This window comes from Monopterus albus, unplaced genomic scaffold (genome assembly GCF_001952655.1).
Source record: "Monopterus albus unplaced genomic scaffold, M_albus_1.0 scaffold98.1, whole genome shotgun sequence".
NCBI lineage: Eukaryota > Metazoa > Chordata > Actinopteri > Synbranchiformes > Synbranchidae > Monopterus > Monopterus albus.
In genome coordinates, this window is record NW_018127978.1 from 2,581,125 (window position 1) to 2,596,809 (window position 15,685).

The following is a 15,685-nucleotide window of genomic DNA, read 5'->3' on the forward strand; positions in this document are numbered from 1 at the left end:
ATCTAGTATACTCTGGCTCTTTGAAGAAGTGTTGAGTTTTGTCTGAAATAACCTATAAAAGCCATGGCACTGGCCACTTAGTATGACCATGTTTACATTGCACAGTATTTAGCTGACATTGGTTAATTTCCCAAAATAGGACGCTCAAGTTACAGTATATTGTTATGATTGTGCGGCTTCTTGCCGGGAGGTGAGGAAGGAGCAGGCTGGACTCAGATAGCAGAATCACAATTCTGGTGAAAATGGAAATTTATTCTAACCACAATAATGAATGTAGGGAGCTAATGTAGTAATTATCTCTGAAGTATCAAGAGGCCAGGAGGATAGGCCTGGGCTGGAGGAGAGGTAGCTGAAGGAGGAGGCATCCTTGGTGGTAGTTGGCATTGACCACCCAGGAGAGGCACTGAGAAACTGGTGTCTGAGATGACAGAAAGGGCAGAGGGAATAAGTTATTATAGCAGCGATGTAACTCACTGTGACCTAGGAGTGACTGAGAAGCTCCATCAGGGATGAGGTAGAGAGCTGCAGGCTGGCAGGAGAAACAGTGGTAGCTGGAGTAGGTAATCTTGAGGCGGTAGGAAATGACGGGTGAGCTCAGAGGCTAGTGGAAGCCGGGAGGAGCGAGGCGTCGTAGCTGGCTTCACTAGGAGATTGATGAGAAATTGTTGATAGCTCGGAGGCTGGGGGCTGTCAAGGAGTCAAAATAGGAAAATATTTGCAGTTAAATAGGAAAGAACAGGAAAATATATACAGCAGCAGTATTTACAAATGATTTCACTGGGGTGATTGCTGTGTCCTGTCATACAAGCATGGATTAACTGTTCATATGAGTGATGGCACTGGGAACTCTGCTGGCAGGTTTATGCTAGTCAATTACTGAGTGAATATCTCTGCCAAAAAAAAAAAAAACCTCAAGCAGTGTTTGGAGTTTTAAATATGTTTCAAATATGCCACCTTAGTGCGATATTGTGGCCTTCAAACAGGGGAAACTGTCCTTGTGTCTGGTTGTTATGGTGTACAGTATTCCTGAATTACGACTGTGGAATGTCTCTCTAAAAGTCGTTTTGATAGAAAACTATAGTTATTTAGCAAATCATAATCTGGCTTTTGCAATTAGGTTTTTTTAAAATACATTTTCAACATATTTTTATTCTATTACCTTTGAAGTAGTTGTTAAATGTATTAGCCAATCAGCCATCTTACTTCCCCTTAAATAACTTGAACAAAAACCATCCAAACCGGATTATCACACAACACACCTTGTTGGGGCAAAGTAGTGCAGGTACGACAGTCCTCACACTAACTTATCAGGAGTCAGCTATGAATTATCAGCAACAGGTAAGAACCAAAAAACAACAAACAGCTCTGAATTATCTGGCAAAGGCAAAGAATTAATAACAGTGAGAACTGAAGCAAAAACATTTTGACTACAAGCAACTAAATTATGTTTATGCCATGAAAACTGCTGCACCTGTAATCTTAATAAATTGGACTCCGTCATTCTGTAGATAATGAAATGTAACTTTATCTACCTATTTTAATAGAGACCTGTAATATATAACAGAAACATGATGTTAACACATCCTGCATTATTACATTATGGTACATTGCATTCATTCAGAAGCTGCATTTGTCCAGAGCATTTTACAACATGTGCTCTCATCCTTAATAGTATCAACTGCTAGATGTCATATAAATTTCATCTAGTGAATGCTTCACAAACAAACTAAAAGGGTGATCCGTTTTAACTATATAGAATGACCAGAATTTACCATTACTAAAGACTATGTAACAGCAAATGTGCCCAGAATGTAATGTAATGTTGCTAAACCTGCTTTAAGACTGGATAGGGAGTGGAGCAGGGAGGAGACATGTCAGAAACTGCTTCTTTTGTTATTATATACTGTCCTATGTTTTGTAATGAATGCAGGTTGATGAAATTGTTTCTACTGCCAAATTTGGAGACTTGCTAGAATTTTCCTACCCTATTGGATATTCACACTGGGGAGTGTATGATGAAGATGGATATGTATTCCATTTTGCTGTTGCAGGTGAGGCCAACATCTAGTATATTTCTTTGCATTAATAGCCCACTACACTTTATGATCATGAAGGCCCTCACATTATGGAAGTGAAGAATAATTGGCATGTTTTGTGTGTTTCTCAAACATTCACAATTGAAAAAGACAGGTCTGTGTTCACATTTATAGGAAGATGCCTTAAGAGGATGAGGTTATGCCTTGGCTGGTGTTAAACCAGTTGTTAACTGGTCAAATCATTAATAAATGCTTATGGGTTTCTCACTTTCTAATATACTATAAAAGATACTGATGTTAATGAAGTCATTAACAATGAACCTCTCTCCTAATCCACTAATATATTAAGAAGAATAAGCATTACTTATCTGTTACTATACATTTTAAGTCATTAGTAATGGCTATACAAATCTTTCAAGTAGTATGTGTCAAGTTATTAATGTATTTTAGCTCAGATGTTCTGCAACCTTTCCCATAAGGTAAGTGGTCATCAGCTGGGAGCTAAAAAATGAAAAAGCAAGTGTGATGCTGGAGAATAAACTCCAGTCAGAGATATTTTATAGCCCCAGTGTAAAATAACCCAAATGTTTTTCTTAGTAACTGCTTGTAATTGATCCATAAAGCATTATTAAATGATTCATGAATGATTAAAGGTTCTAATTTATTCTTAACAAATACAGCAAAAAAGTACAAAACCAACAATGACTATTTTCTAAATAAGATCTAAAAACATATAGTAGCACTATAGTTCTTCAAAGTCAGCTCTATTATACAATCAAAAAGAAGCTGCCATGGTTTTACAGGTAATACGGTGGGTTTACACCTTGTCATACAGTGATAGTCTTAGCTTCCTGCCTGATATTGGTTAGCAATGTTGTGTGGTTAGTTAAGCTTTTTTTAGATTGAGGTTGGGTTAGATGTTTCCAGTTTTGCTTGTTCATTTTCATACTGGGTGAAAAGACAAACTGTAATACTAAAATGAGAGAAAGAGAGTGAGACTTGTATTTACTTGTGAATTTTGTTGATATTTGAAATTGACAAAAGATAGACATTTCTTTAAGAACAATGAAAACTGAGACTATTAGTCATCCTGAAAGTAAACTGTTCCATTCCTTAGATCAGGGGCAACTGATGACCAGCATACGTACTTCCCTACAAGGAATGTTCCCTGTATGTGGGGACCTTCTCCTTGGGGAAACCAAGATCCGCAGAGTGCCTCTTTGTGAGGTAAATGTCCCAAAAGGAGCCCAAGTCATAATCAGTAACAACCGCCATGCCTTCAAACCATCTGCACCTGAGGATATGAGGCTACGCTGCAATGCCCTTCTTGATCGGGAATTCCAGTATCATCTTTTCAATTTCAACTGTGAGCACTTTGCCACGTTTGTACGCTACGGAAAAGCTGTGTGCAACCAGGTATAACTTTGCCACAGAGAAAACATCTTGCTCTCTTTCTGAGTATTTTATTGTATGAGTAATTGGTTTTGCTCAATCAATCAATCAATTATATTCAAATACAACTTAAAATGTTGTTGTTTGATAAATTCTGTGTTTAGACTGAGAAGTAACCTGCACTTCAGCCACATCAAACCAATGAAACAGCCAATCAGGTGCAACAGCTTGCATCAAGTTTACAACATAACAAAATTCAATATATCAACTTGGTGTGAGTTATACAGTACTAAGGGAAACATTTATTAGATTGTGAGAAGTCCATTTCTGATGATTATGCCCATACTATATATTCTGCTGGTTAGCAAAGTGACATTTGTTTGACATTAATATATTTTGGTTTTGCAATAATAACTAGACAGCACTCAGAGTGCAAACCTCCACCAAGGTGACTCAGTTTCTCTATAATGTTATTATACCAAAAAGCAATAATCACGTGATAATTTTCATTTCCCATGCAGACTGACATAACAATATGTACATAGAGTCTTTCATAGATACACACCAGTCACACCATTTGGCTGCATATAAGTCCATTTTAGAGTCCCTTTTTCCAGTGTGTCTCCTGCTACACTTATTATGAGGTATTCACACATACAAAGTAGATGGCTGTCACTGGGTTCGGGCAAAACTGTAGTTCTGGAAGTATGTTATGTTGAGCTGGACAGATGTGACATATACACCATACTACGTATGTGCTATACTTCATGTCCTGCTGCACAGCTTGTTTACAATTGCAAGCAAATGTAGTACAACCCCAAATCAGAAAAAGTTTACATGTAATGTTGGCATGGAGAAGAGAGGAGAAACTCAGAGCATCTTGGGGCCACCCCAGCAGTCTAGGCCTATAGCAGCATAATTAAGGAAGGCTCAGCTGACCCTGAGCCTTCCTTAATTATAAGCTTTATCAAAAAGGAAAGTCTAATCTTAAAGGTAGAGAGGGTGTCCGCCTCCTGAACTCAGACTGGGAACTGGTTCCACAGGAGAGGAGCTTGATAGGTAAAGGCTCTGCTTCCCATTCTACTTCTGTGAACTCTAGGAACCACAAGTAGACCTGCACTGTGAGAGCAAATGATCAGGTTTAATTTTGTCCCATTTTTACTACAAAGAAGTCTTACGGTCCTGGTTCGTCGTTGACGCAATTTGTCTTTCAAAATGCATTACATATTCTCTATTATGGATGGGTCGGGACTGCAGGCAGGCCAGTCCTGCACTCACACCCTTTTCCTCCACAGCCAGGCTTCAGTTATATGTGCATTATGAGGTTTTCCATTGTTTTGATGAAATATGCATGGGCTTCCCTGAAAAGATGTTGTCTTGTTGGCAGCATATGTTGCTCCAAAATTTATATGTATTTTTCAGCATTAATGGGGCCATCACAGAAGTGTAAGTTACCTTTGCCAAGGGCACTGACACAACCCCAGACCAAGACACACCCTGGCTTCTGGACTTATTTCTGGTAACAGTCTGGATGGTCCTTTTCGTCTTTGGTCTGGAGCACATGCTGTCCGTTCTTTCCAAAAAAGACCTCAGAGTCAAGAGTCAAAGTGTTCATTGTCATGAGCACAGTACGGAAACACGTTTGCCTGTACAATGAAATTCTTACTTTGCTGTCCACATGAATGCCACATAAAACAAATTAAATATAAAGTAGATAAATAAGTAACACTAAATCTAAGGCACTTGAAAGCAGAAAATGAAGCAATATAATAAAAATATATAAGAATATAATAAAAGAATGTATACTACATGGGAGCTGCATGTGCAGCAGTCAACAGTGAATGTGCAATTATGCATGTGCAAACTGAGAATGTAAACAGTACAGGTCATCAGTATGTCATTACATGACGTATTTCCTGTTAATAAACTCCTGTCAGCTGTTTAGGAGTCTGTTGGCAGAGGGAAAGAAATGGTATAATGATGTTGAGAAAATCAGGTCCACCCACCCCTGGGGGTGGGTGGACCTGATTTGTCTGACCACAGTGTGATCCGTCCCAGATGCCTCTAAGCACAGAGCAGTTGACTGCGCTTCTGGACACTGTTGACATAGGGCTTCCTTTTGGCACAGTACAGGTTTAAGTGGCACTTATGGATGTAAGTACATATTGTATTGCCTGACACAGGTGTACCAAAGTAATCCTGAATTCATGTGGTTATATTGCTTATAGAGATAGAGACAATTCTTGATGCAGTGCCATCTGAGAGCCTGGTCATCCAGCTTAGGCTTGTACCCTTGTTACAGTTTGTGGACTTGCTTCCAGTTATGTAGTTTTATTTTGTTGGATTTTCTGTCAGTGCCATTTTCACCTGCCTCAGCTTGACTGCGGTTTATAATCATCACTCATTGGTTCCACCTGTCAGTTACACAGTTCCTTCCTTCAGTTACCTGCTGGTTCAGTGTCTTGCCACAACCTGCGAATTTCCTTGTTCCTGAAGCTTGGTTTACACAACCCCCCCCGTTTTGCATTTTGCCCCTGCATCTTCTGGATTATTCCCCTTTGGTTGTTGGACTTACCTGCTGTTTGGATTCTCAGTTCTGTTCTTCAGGTTTGTTTGAGTTGACTGTTTTTGAGTTCATTTATCTCGCTCCCTGACTGAACTGTTGTTTTATATCCTTTTCAACCTTTTGTGTTATGTTTGTCAGGTTGAGCCTCTCTAGTTTTTATTTTGTTTCTTGTCCAAGTATTCTTTATTAAAATCTACTAAAAATTAGTGCTTTTGCTTGTGTCTGCATATTTGGGTCCTCCTGGTGCCCGAGACCTGACAGAATGAACCAGCCTATTGTGCCTATCATCACAATGGTTGTCCCAGGTTGCCTCAATCGAGGCCAACATACGGAAGTGCTGTGAAACCTGGTTGACCAACAGTTTTCTGTCCCAGCCTGGTATGTGTTCAACAATGCTAAGCCCTCGACACCCAAACATCAACCACCATTGGTGATCCAGGTTTGGAAGGGGGTCACCCTAAGCCTGGCAGAGATAAGGAGCATCCAGACACAACTGAAAGCCCAGATGGAACATTCTTGTCCTCCTCTTGACCCCAAGGACTGTGACACAACAGGTTTTCCTGCTTGCAGCAGCCCAGCCCCTTCATATCAAGCTGTTTGCTCCTCTGGGCCTCACTCTCAGCCTTTCCCCAAGCCGCACTCTCAGCCTGTTCCTGAACCTCAGTCCATCTTTTCCTCCATTAACCTGGGTGTAGTGACTTTATCACCTGCCTCTGAGCTTAATCAGGACCCTCCTGCTTCTAACCCTGAGCTCCCACCATTTTGGGGAACCCATCTAGCATTTGCCTGGGAGGTTTAGGGAAAAGGAGAGCCCAGAAGAAGGGTTGTCCTCAAAAAACATCTTGTCTGCCTGATCACATCTCGCGTCCTCATATCCAGCCACTGCTGTCTCAGTCTGTGTCTGTTCCTGAGTGGCAGCAACAGCTGGCCCCCAAGCTGCAGCACCAGTCGATTCCCGAGCTGCAGTCTGCTTCTTGGAGGAAAGGCCAAGGGTGCAAGTGGTGAACAACATGGCCTCTTGGTTTCCGACCAGAGCCCTGCCAGTGTGATGATGACCTTTAGTGTGATGATGCTGGTGTCCCCTCTGCAGCAGCTGTTCCCTGGTGTGTTGATGAGAATGTCCCTGCCAACGTTTCCATTCTTCTGTGTGCCGACAAAGACACCCCCACCAAGGCTTCGGCTCTCCAGTGCACTGACAAGAATGCCCACATTGGGGTATCTACTCCTGTCATACAGCGGGTCAGAGAGTACCCTGGCCTGAACCTTTTGGTTATCCCCAAGCAGAACAGTGTGGCTGCCAACGCCTCCAAACCCAGTGTGGTACATTAGAGGGTCAGTGAAGACATCCCCACCATAGCAGCTGGTTCCTGGTGTGCCAATGAGAGGCTCCAGTCCTTCAGTGTGCTGACAGAAATGTCCCTGCCAAGGCTCCAACTCTGTGCTGATGAGTACACCCATGCTAATGCCTCTGATCCCGTCCCCGTTTGATGCCACTACCGTCCCTGTTCCTGAGTTGGTTGATGCTACCTCTGCACCCGTTTCCTCATAGATCAGTGCCGTGCTTGCTCCAGTCCCCAAGCGGGTCAGCTGGAAGGTGGATGCTGCCTCAGTTCCTGTTTCCAAGTGACATATTGAAATCTCTTCCTATCTTTCTTTGAGGAACATTGTTTTTAAACATTTCAATAATTTTCTCACACGTGTTGGCAAACTGGTGATCCTCAACCCATCTTCACTCCTAAAGGGTTGGGCCTTTCCTGGATGTCACTTTTGTGCCAAATCATGATTGCAGTCACCTGTTGACATCACCTGTTTCAAGTCAAGTTATCATTTCATTGTTTTACCTCATTACTGGCCCTGAAATGCAACCGTCCCAACTTCTTCTGGAATATGTTGCAGGCATCAGAACTGAAGTGAATTATTTTGAGCAAAGAACAAAGTTGATGAGGTATCACGTCAAATGATGTGCTAGTGTGTTGTTTTCAATGTAGTATAGGACACAGATGATTTACACATCACTATTTTCAGTTTCAATTTAGATTTTACATCCCGTCCCAACTTTTTCTGATTTGGGGTTGTATTAATTCTGAACTTAAAGTCCAATACAGTACTCTATGTGCAATTTCAGTGCCAGCATCCTTGACAACAGACGACTCTGTTTTGAACAAGATCTAGCTGCCAACTAACAGAACTAGCTTGGTTCTCTAACAAGTACTCACATCTCCAAAAAACATTGAAACAAATTTCTAAACTGGCATTACTTGAATAGAGTAAATACATTATTACTGGAAAAATGTCACAACTTAATAAAGTGGCATAATACCAGTCCTAGGATACAGTAGCTTTGAGCTTGGCTCAAAATCTCTGCCATCACCCTCTGAGATCAACATAATCCTGATTGGCTCTTGTCCAGCTGTTGCTGCATAAACGTGAGCTTTCCCCTATTCTGGGCTGTCACATCACTGGGCTCCTTCAGTTACTGTCTTGCACAGCGTGGTGTACTGAGCAACAGAACTTGTTTTCCACTGACAGTGAATGGCCAGCTATCACAGACCCAAGGATTTGTCTCCTTATGTAGTTGAAGTGGTTATTACCACAGCTGTGCCCTTTAGCCACAAGGGGGCTCACATAGAGTTAACAGCCTTTCCAGCACCAAAAGTGTTGAAGAATCCTTTTTAAAAATTCCTGTATCCAAATGATGATACCGATATAATCTATTGTTCTATGGGCCATATCCTACCTCTCCAAAAATGTCATCAAAATCCTTTCATTGCTTTTTGAGTTATGCTGTCAACAAACAAACTAACCAACAAATGCTGGCAAAAACATAACCTCCACCCTTGGCGGTAGTAGTAATAATAATTTTCCTGGTATTATAAATTATTTATTATTATCATTATAAATTATATATTTGTAGTGTGATATTTTAAGTGGTCTGTAATGGTTTTTGCAGGACATTGCTTATCATTAATGACCAATATTATATTATTCCTCCTGTAGATTCCTGTAAGACGCAAGAATGTAGAGTGCGAGAAGGCAACTGCAATCTTCAGCGACATTGTCAGCTCCAAAAATACTGCTCAAGACAATTCCAATTGAACCATCTTTTCAAGTCAGTGATGAACAAAAAAGATGAAAATCCTCACATTGATTAATTAACCAAAGAATTATTGGTGTGCTCAGATGGGCCCCTCCTGCTCTCAGTGATCACCTTACTGTTTTAGCTGAATTCATGATGTAGTTCTCAAATATATTTGAATTTCTTTTGCTAGATAACAATGATAACATTTGATTGTAGGTCTCGCAGTATGGCTGCCATCATTAACCTGTTGTGATCATAAAATAATGACTTTACTTGCAGCTCAGTAGCCTTGTAATGACTGCTAGTCATTATAGTTTAATGTTTGTTAACTGCAGTCAGATTTAATGCTCATTCTGCTATCTAACAATTGACATAGAAGATTGTGTAATGAATAAACTACAGTTGCAAGAAAAATTAATGGCACTGTTTGCAATTTCCTGGTTCTCTGCATCAATTGGTCATGAAATGTGATCTAATCTTCACCAAAGTTACAAATTTAAACAAACACAGTATTTCTAGGCTGATAAAACATACAGTCATGATCTTTCATGTCTTTACTGAACACACCCATTAAACATACAAAGTGATGGTGGAAAAATTAATGGAAACATGAGGCTCAATTGGAAAAAAGTGGATTACTCTCTCCGGGTTGGGGAGGAGTTGCTCCCTCAAGTGGAGGAGTTTAAGTATCTCGGGGTTTTGTTCACAAGTGAGGGAAAATGGAGCGGCAGGTTGACAGACGGATCAGTGCAGCGTCCACAGTAATGTGGTCTCTGTACTGGTCCATTGTGGTGAAGAAGGAGCTGAGTCGTAAGACGAAGCTTTCAATTTACCGGTCAATCTACGTTCCTACCCTCACCTATGGCTATGAACTTTGGATCATGACCGAAAGAATTAGATCGTGGATACAAGCGGCAGAAATGAGTTTCATCCGGAGAGTGGCCGGGCGCATCCTTTGGGATAGGATACGGAACTCAGTCACCTCTGAGGAGCTCAGAGTAGAGCCGCTGCTCCTCCACGTTGAGTGGAACCAGTTGAGGTGGCTCTGGCACCTGTTTAGGATGACCCCTGGACCCCTCCCTGAGGAGGTATTCCGGGCATTTCCCTCCAGGAGAAGGCCTCGGGGCAGACCCAGGACACGTTGGAGAGACTATGTCTCCCGGCTGGCCTGGGAACGCCTTGGGGTTCCTCCTGAGGAGCTAGAGGAGGTGGGTGGGGAGAGGGAAGTCTGGGAGGCTCTGCTCAGGCTACTGCCCCCGCGACCCGGTCCCAGATGAAGCGGATGAAGATGGATGGATGGATGAGGCTTCTAATGTCACTAAATGTCAACTGGAGTCAGGTATTATCAAACCTGGAGTCCAGTCATCTTGACTTATAGAGACACTCAAACAGTGTCCATGTGCTATTCATAAGCAGCATCAGCTGATGTCTAGCCATGCCTCACAAAAAGAGATCTAAGAAGACCTACGATCAAGAGTTGTTTATTTGCATGGAGCTGGAAAGGGTCAGCGTCATCTCAGAGACATTAGATATTCATCAGTCCACAGTTAGACATAGTGTCTATAAATGGAGATGATTTGGTACAGTGGCTAGTTTCCATAGAAGTGCGCACCCAGCCAAGATCACTCCAAAGGTACAAGGTAGAGTGATCAGTGAGGTAGAAAAGAACCCTAGACTAACAGCTAAAGACTTGAAGGATTCACTGGAGTTGGTTAACCTTCATCACAGAACACCACAGAGGAAGCCATTGGTCTCCAAAAACAACATTACAGCAGGCCTGAAGTTTGCCAAAGACCACCTTGACACTCCACAACACTACTGAGAAGATGTCCTTTGGACAGATGAAATAATTGTAGATTTGTATGGGAACAACACATAGCACTACATATGGCATAAAAAGAGAACCCTGTACCAACATGAAAACATCATCCCAACAGTGAAGTATGTTGGAGGAGCATCATGATGTGCTACCTGTGGACCTGGACTGCTTGCCATTGTGGGGGCAAAATGAATTTCCAAGTTTATCAAGCTGTCCTACAGGATAATGTCAGGGTGGCTGTCGGCAAACTGAAGGTCAGAGCAAGCTGGGTGATGAACAATGACTCTAAATAAATTCTACTACAGAATGGCTTTGGAGACACAAAATCCACCTTTTCAAGTGGCCCATTCAGAGCCCAGACCTCAACCCAGTAGAGATGCTGTGTTTTTGACCTCAAGAGAACCATTCACACCAGACAGCCTAAGAATATGGCTGAGCTGAAGCAGTTCTACTGGAAGAATGCTCAAAATTTCTCCTGAATGTTGTGCAGGTCTAATCCACAGCTACAGGAAATGCTTGCTTGAAGTATTGTCAAAAGGTGGTTCAATCAGTTATTAAAACACTGTTTCCATTATTATTTCTACCATCACTTCCGAAATATTGTGTTTGTTGATATTTGTAACTTTGGTGAAGATCAGATCACATTTCATGAGCAATTTATGCAGAAAACCAGGAAACTGCAAGCAGTGCCATTACTTTTTTTATATATATATTGTAAACTTGTCTGTATTAAAACATTATATAAATGATCACAGAGAGCATGTGTGGCCATGACTGGAGTTTTAATGAGCCATCTCATTCGTCAAGTGTGCAGGGAATGTCAGCATGCATAAGAACTGCCAGTCCATGTGCAACATTTTCCACTCTGTTTGCTCAGTTTTTTAATTAGTTGGCACCAATATTCACATCAATAACTTTTTCTTTTTTATTTTATCTATATGTTTTTGTTTGGAATGGAACTGAAACAATTAACAGAATAGCTGTAAATATGTTTTGTCAATCAGCGGGTGAGTAATCTACATAATGTTTCAGCTCTAATGTGCATTAAAATTTCTTAAGGACATGCTTCAAAAACATAATGTATCATAATAATAAGCCATTATTATGTTATATTGTGGCCATGACAGTCTGGAGAGCACATGTAATGTTTAAACGCATGAGTGATGATAGTGAGTGGGGGTGCCCTATGTACAATCAGATGCAAGCCAGCAGATACTATACCGATATATGTTATACTGTACATGTTAAAGAATTTTTATTCAACAGACAAAACAAAAACTAAAAGAATTTCTGAACATAAAGCTGAAATTAGAACAAGAAAAAACTAATTATGTTATGATCAAACATATGGAAGCAAGTTATTGTCATCTTCCTCACAGTTTGTTGGCCTTGAACAGGTGTTGTACATGGTGGATACCTCCCAAAACTCCTGTCTCAGAGAAAAATGTTTTTGATAGACAAGCTAAATGTAATGTTCCCACACGTTTAAATGACCCATTTACTGTCAAACCTTTTTTAAAAAGCTATGTATTTATTTTGCGGTTGCTGAGTTGTCTTTAAAACGTGCATAACTGAGTCATGTTGGGTTTTTGGAGTGGGGTATTTTTTATCAATGCAGAATCATTGGTTGTGGGTATTGTCTTTGTGTGGGTTGGTGTGGACATGGAGAAGCAACCCTGAGATGTATAGGTACAAGTGATTTGTTTTAGATTGGTGTTCACATGATGTGTCCTTTACAGGGGTTAATTTGTGTTGTGGTGTTGGATCTGGATCCAGCACCTCTCAAACTGTGACGGCACCTAGTTTGATGGACCCAGCCCCTCATTTACAAATTGGATATATGAATGATATATAAAAAGTATGAAGAGTAATACTTTTTGTACAACTAGTATAACATTATGTTAGCTATGGAGCAAAAATGCAAAAAACACCAAAGTATTTACTGAAGTATTTCAAGTTGCAGCAGGGCAAAGCTAGTCAGAAACTAAAAGCTAAACAGGCCAAATTGGACCCAGTTATAAAATCTACTGTTAATGAAAAGTTTAGTACAAGTCAGTCTGATGCTGAGGTCATGAGGTCTGGATTTCAAATGGACACAGGACTGGCCAAGATCACAGAAGCAAAGAAGCAAAACACAGAATAACATGAAAGAGAACTCTTGCCCTATGAATGCGTTATGGGCTGTTTTAAATAAGTGAAGGTAAGAGCATGATTATTTAATGTTACCTCATTATATAGCCTCTGGTGTGCTTTAAATTTGTTGTTGTAATATTCCAAATATAATGTTAATGTGTAGTGGAATAATAAGGCCCCAAATATTATGTCAGGCTTGCTACTGACTGAACGGATTAGAGGCAGTAGTCTCACAGTCGTAAGGTACTTAACATTATGCTCAACACTTATAACTAGCACTTGCAAATGTGAGTCTTCTTATGTGATTTATTGGTCGCTACAAACACATAACAAATAATGTTCACCTCTAAGCTGCTCCCTTAATGTGAAAGCTATGTAAGCACACTGGTCATTAAGGAATTTTTTTTCATCCCAGGACCTCCTCTTCTCAAATTGACATGCCAGGTCCATCACAAAGTGATATTCCAGGTCTTCATAATTTACAAATTATACTCACTCTTGTCACATAAGCTATGTAGAAGGCCTGATGCCAAAAGATGTCAGCAGATTTGTGAGCTTATTGTTTGTAAATAAACTCTTTTTAATGATTGATACATCAATGTTATAGGAGACCATTTATGTTTACTATGCAGTGATGCCTTCATTCCTGACTTTGGTTTAAAGAACACAGAAGACACAAGATGTGTTAGCTGCTTAGGTCCTGCCCTCTCAAGGAAAACCCAAGACTTGGACAGAAATAAAAATACTCTGTCATTTTCTATCTTCCTTTCTACTTTCTATCCAACATTTTATATATATAAAATTGAAACCCCAAGTTCAAAATCTGGCAAATGAAAAATACAAATTTGGAAAGTTAAATTCCAAATAAAATTGTGAGAAATAAAAGAGAGGCACTCAGATAACCATTGCTGCAACAGTTCAGCTGAACATTTTCTTCAGTCTTTCCTCTAAGGCACATGTGTCAAACTCAAGGCCTGCAGGCCGAATACAGCCTGTCAGATCACTTTATGTGGCACTGAACAGCTTAAAATGCATATGGTTGTCTTAAAATAAAAGTCTATACTCATTGAAAATGTGCACTGACCATAAACTACATCTCCCACAGTGCATGTCGATTTTGGGGCCTGCGAAGTATTGACATCCCGCCACTAGATCGCAGTGTTTTGCCTTCAGCATTTAACCAGCAATTTCCTGACAAGTGGAAATGAGAAATACCAACAATTACCTGTAACCCTTATTGTTATTTTGAGTTAATGGCATATCCTACTTTGTATGTGTAGCAATATGCCTGTAACCCTTATTGTTATTTTGAGTTAATGGCATATCCTACTTTGTATGTGTAGCAATATTCTTATTTTGCTTGATGTTATTGTTGAAGAAAAAATGTTTTGAATTTAATTTTTCAAATTTATTTTATTGAGGAAAAAGTTGTTTCAGTCTGTTCAAATTCATATTTCTGGTTAAACCATTGTAAGTTTTAGACTATTCAATAAATGTTAATCTTGTTTGGCCCACAACTTAGATAGTGGTTTAATTTTCGGTCCCTTGTGTGATTGAGTTTGACACCCCTGCTGTAATGTATTGCCTGACACATAATTTTAAGTTCTTTCCTAAGGGTTATCTTTAATTCCTACACCTAGAGTAGATCTGTTTTGACAAAAATATTCTTTGAAATATTAAACTGAAGGATTTTTTGGGAAATACTGGTGCAGTGAGTTGCCTACATACTGAAAAACAATAAAACTAAGACCATAGAGTATGTTTATTAATCCAGCTACCAAACCATGTAATGGAAATTTTGTTATTATGTACTAATGTTTAATAAACATGTTCTTTGTATAACACTCTTGTCCAGTAGAAACTGTGCAACTGTACTCATGAGGAAATGTGTAAATTTGTCAAATCTTATCAAACTTTGCTGAAGGATTAAAAGGCTGTGCGTACAGATAGGGAGGGGAACTGAAACTCTCTGTTCCAAGAGTGTGCTGTGCTGATGCTGGAAAGTGGGTGAGGGATGATAAGAATCATATAAAAGAACTGTACTTGTTGTTTTAGTGCACTCAAAAACACACTTGATCTGTGTTTGACTGTACTCTCTTGGCTAAAAATAAATGCTTCATGCTTACAGCTGAACATTGATGGTCCTTATTTCATATCTGATCATAAGAGAATTTTAATTACAACATTTCTTTTTTGTAGATTAGTAGAAGATAAAGTTGATAATGATGATCACTTTTATTATCCAAGTATGTTACACACAAGGAATTTGTCCACGGTACAGAATCGAGGCAGCCATCTGCAGCACCAACTCACACACACACCAATGGTGGCGCTGTCCACCGGGAGTAACTTTGAGTTCAATGTCTTGTCCAAGCACAGTTCGGCCTGGGGAGAATGTGAAACAAACTGACGACCTTCTGGTTGGGGCTCGACCATTCTACCTCCTGGGTCACAGCCACCCCCAGCTGACCAAACATCAAATACTAAGAGAACAAAGAAAGATATCTTCAGTAAACCTTCTGTAGGGGAAATGTCATGTATAGATGAAATTAGTGAAAACATAAAATCTGGTGATGAAAGTGGTGTTTCTGTAATGCATACTGCAGTTTATATCAATATGATGAATGAGATATTGGTGAATGGTGAAAGACTTTTCTTTC

General features: G+C 40.1%; 1 protein-coding gene across 1 annotated transcript; it reads left to right on the top strand.

Annotated features, from left to right (window-relative positions):
- Positions 1–1,320: 1,320 nt before the first annotated feature.
- On the top strand, positions 1,321–9,090 carry LOC109965240 (retinoic acid receptor responder protein 3). Its single transcript, XM_020609090.1, has 4 exons — positions 1,321–1,338; positions 1,931–2,051; positions 3,154–3,452; positions 8,992–9,090. The coding sequence occupies exons 1-4, from the start codon at positions 1,321–1,323 to the stop codon at positions 9,088–9,090; spliced, it is 537 nt and encodes a 178-aa protein (XP_020464746.1).
- Positions 9,091–15,685: the final 6,595 nt, after the last annotated feature.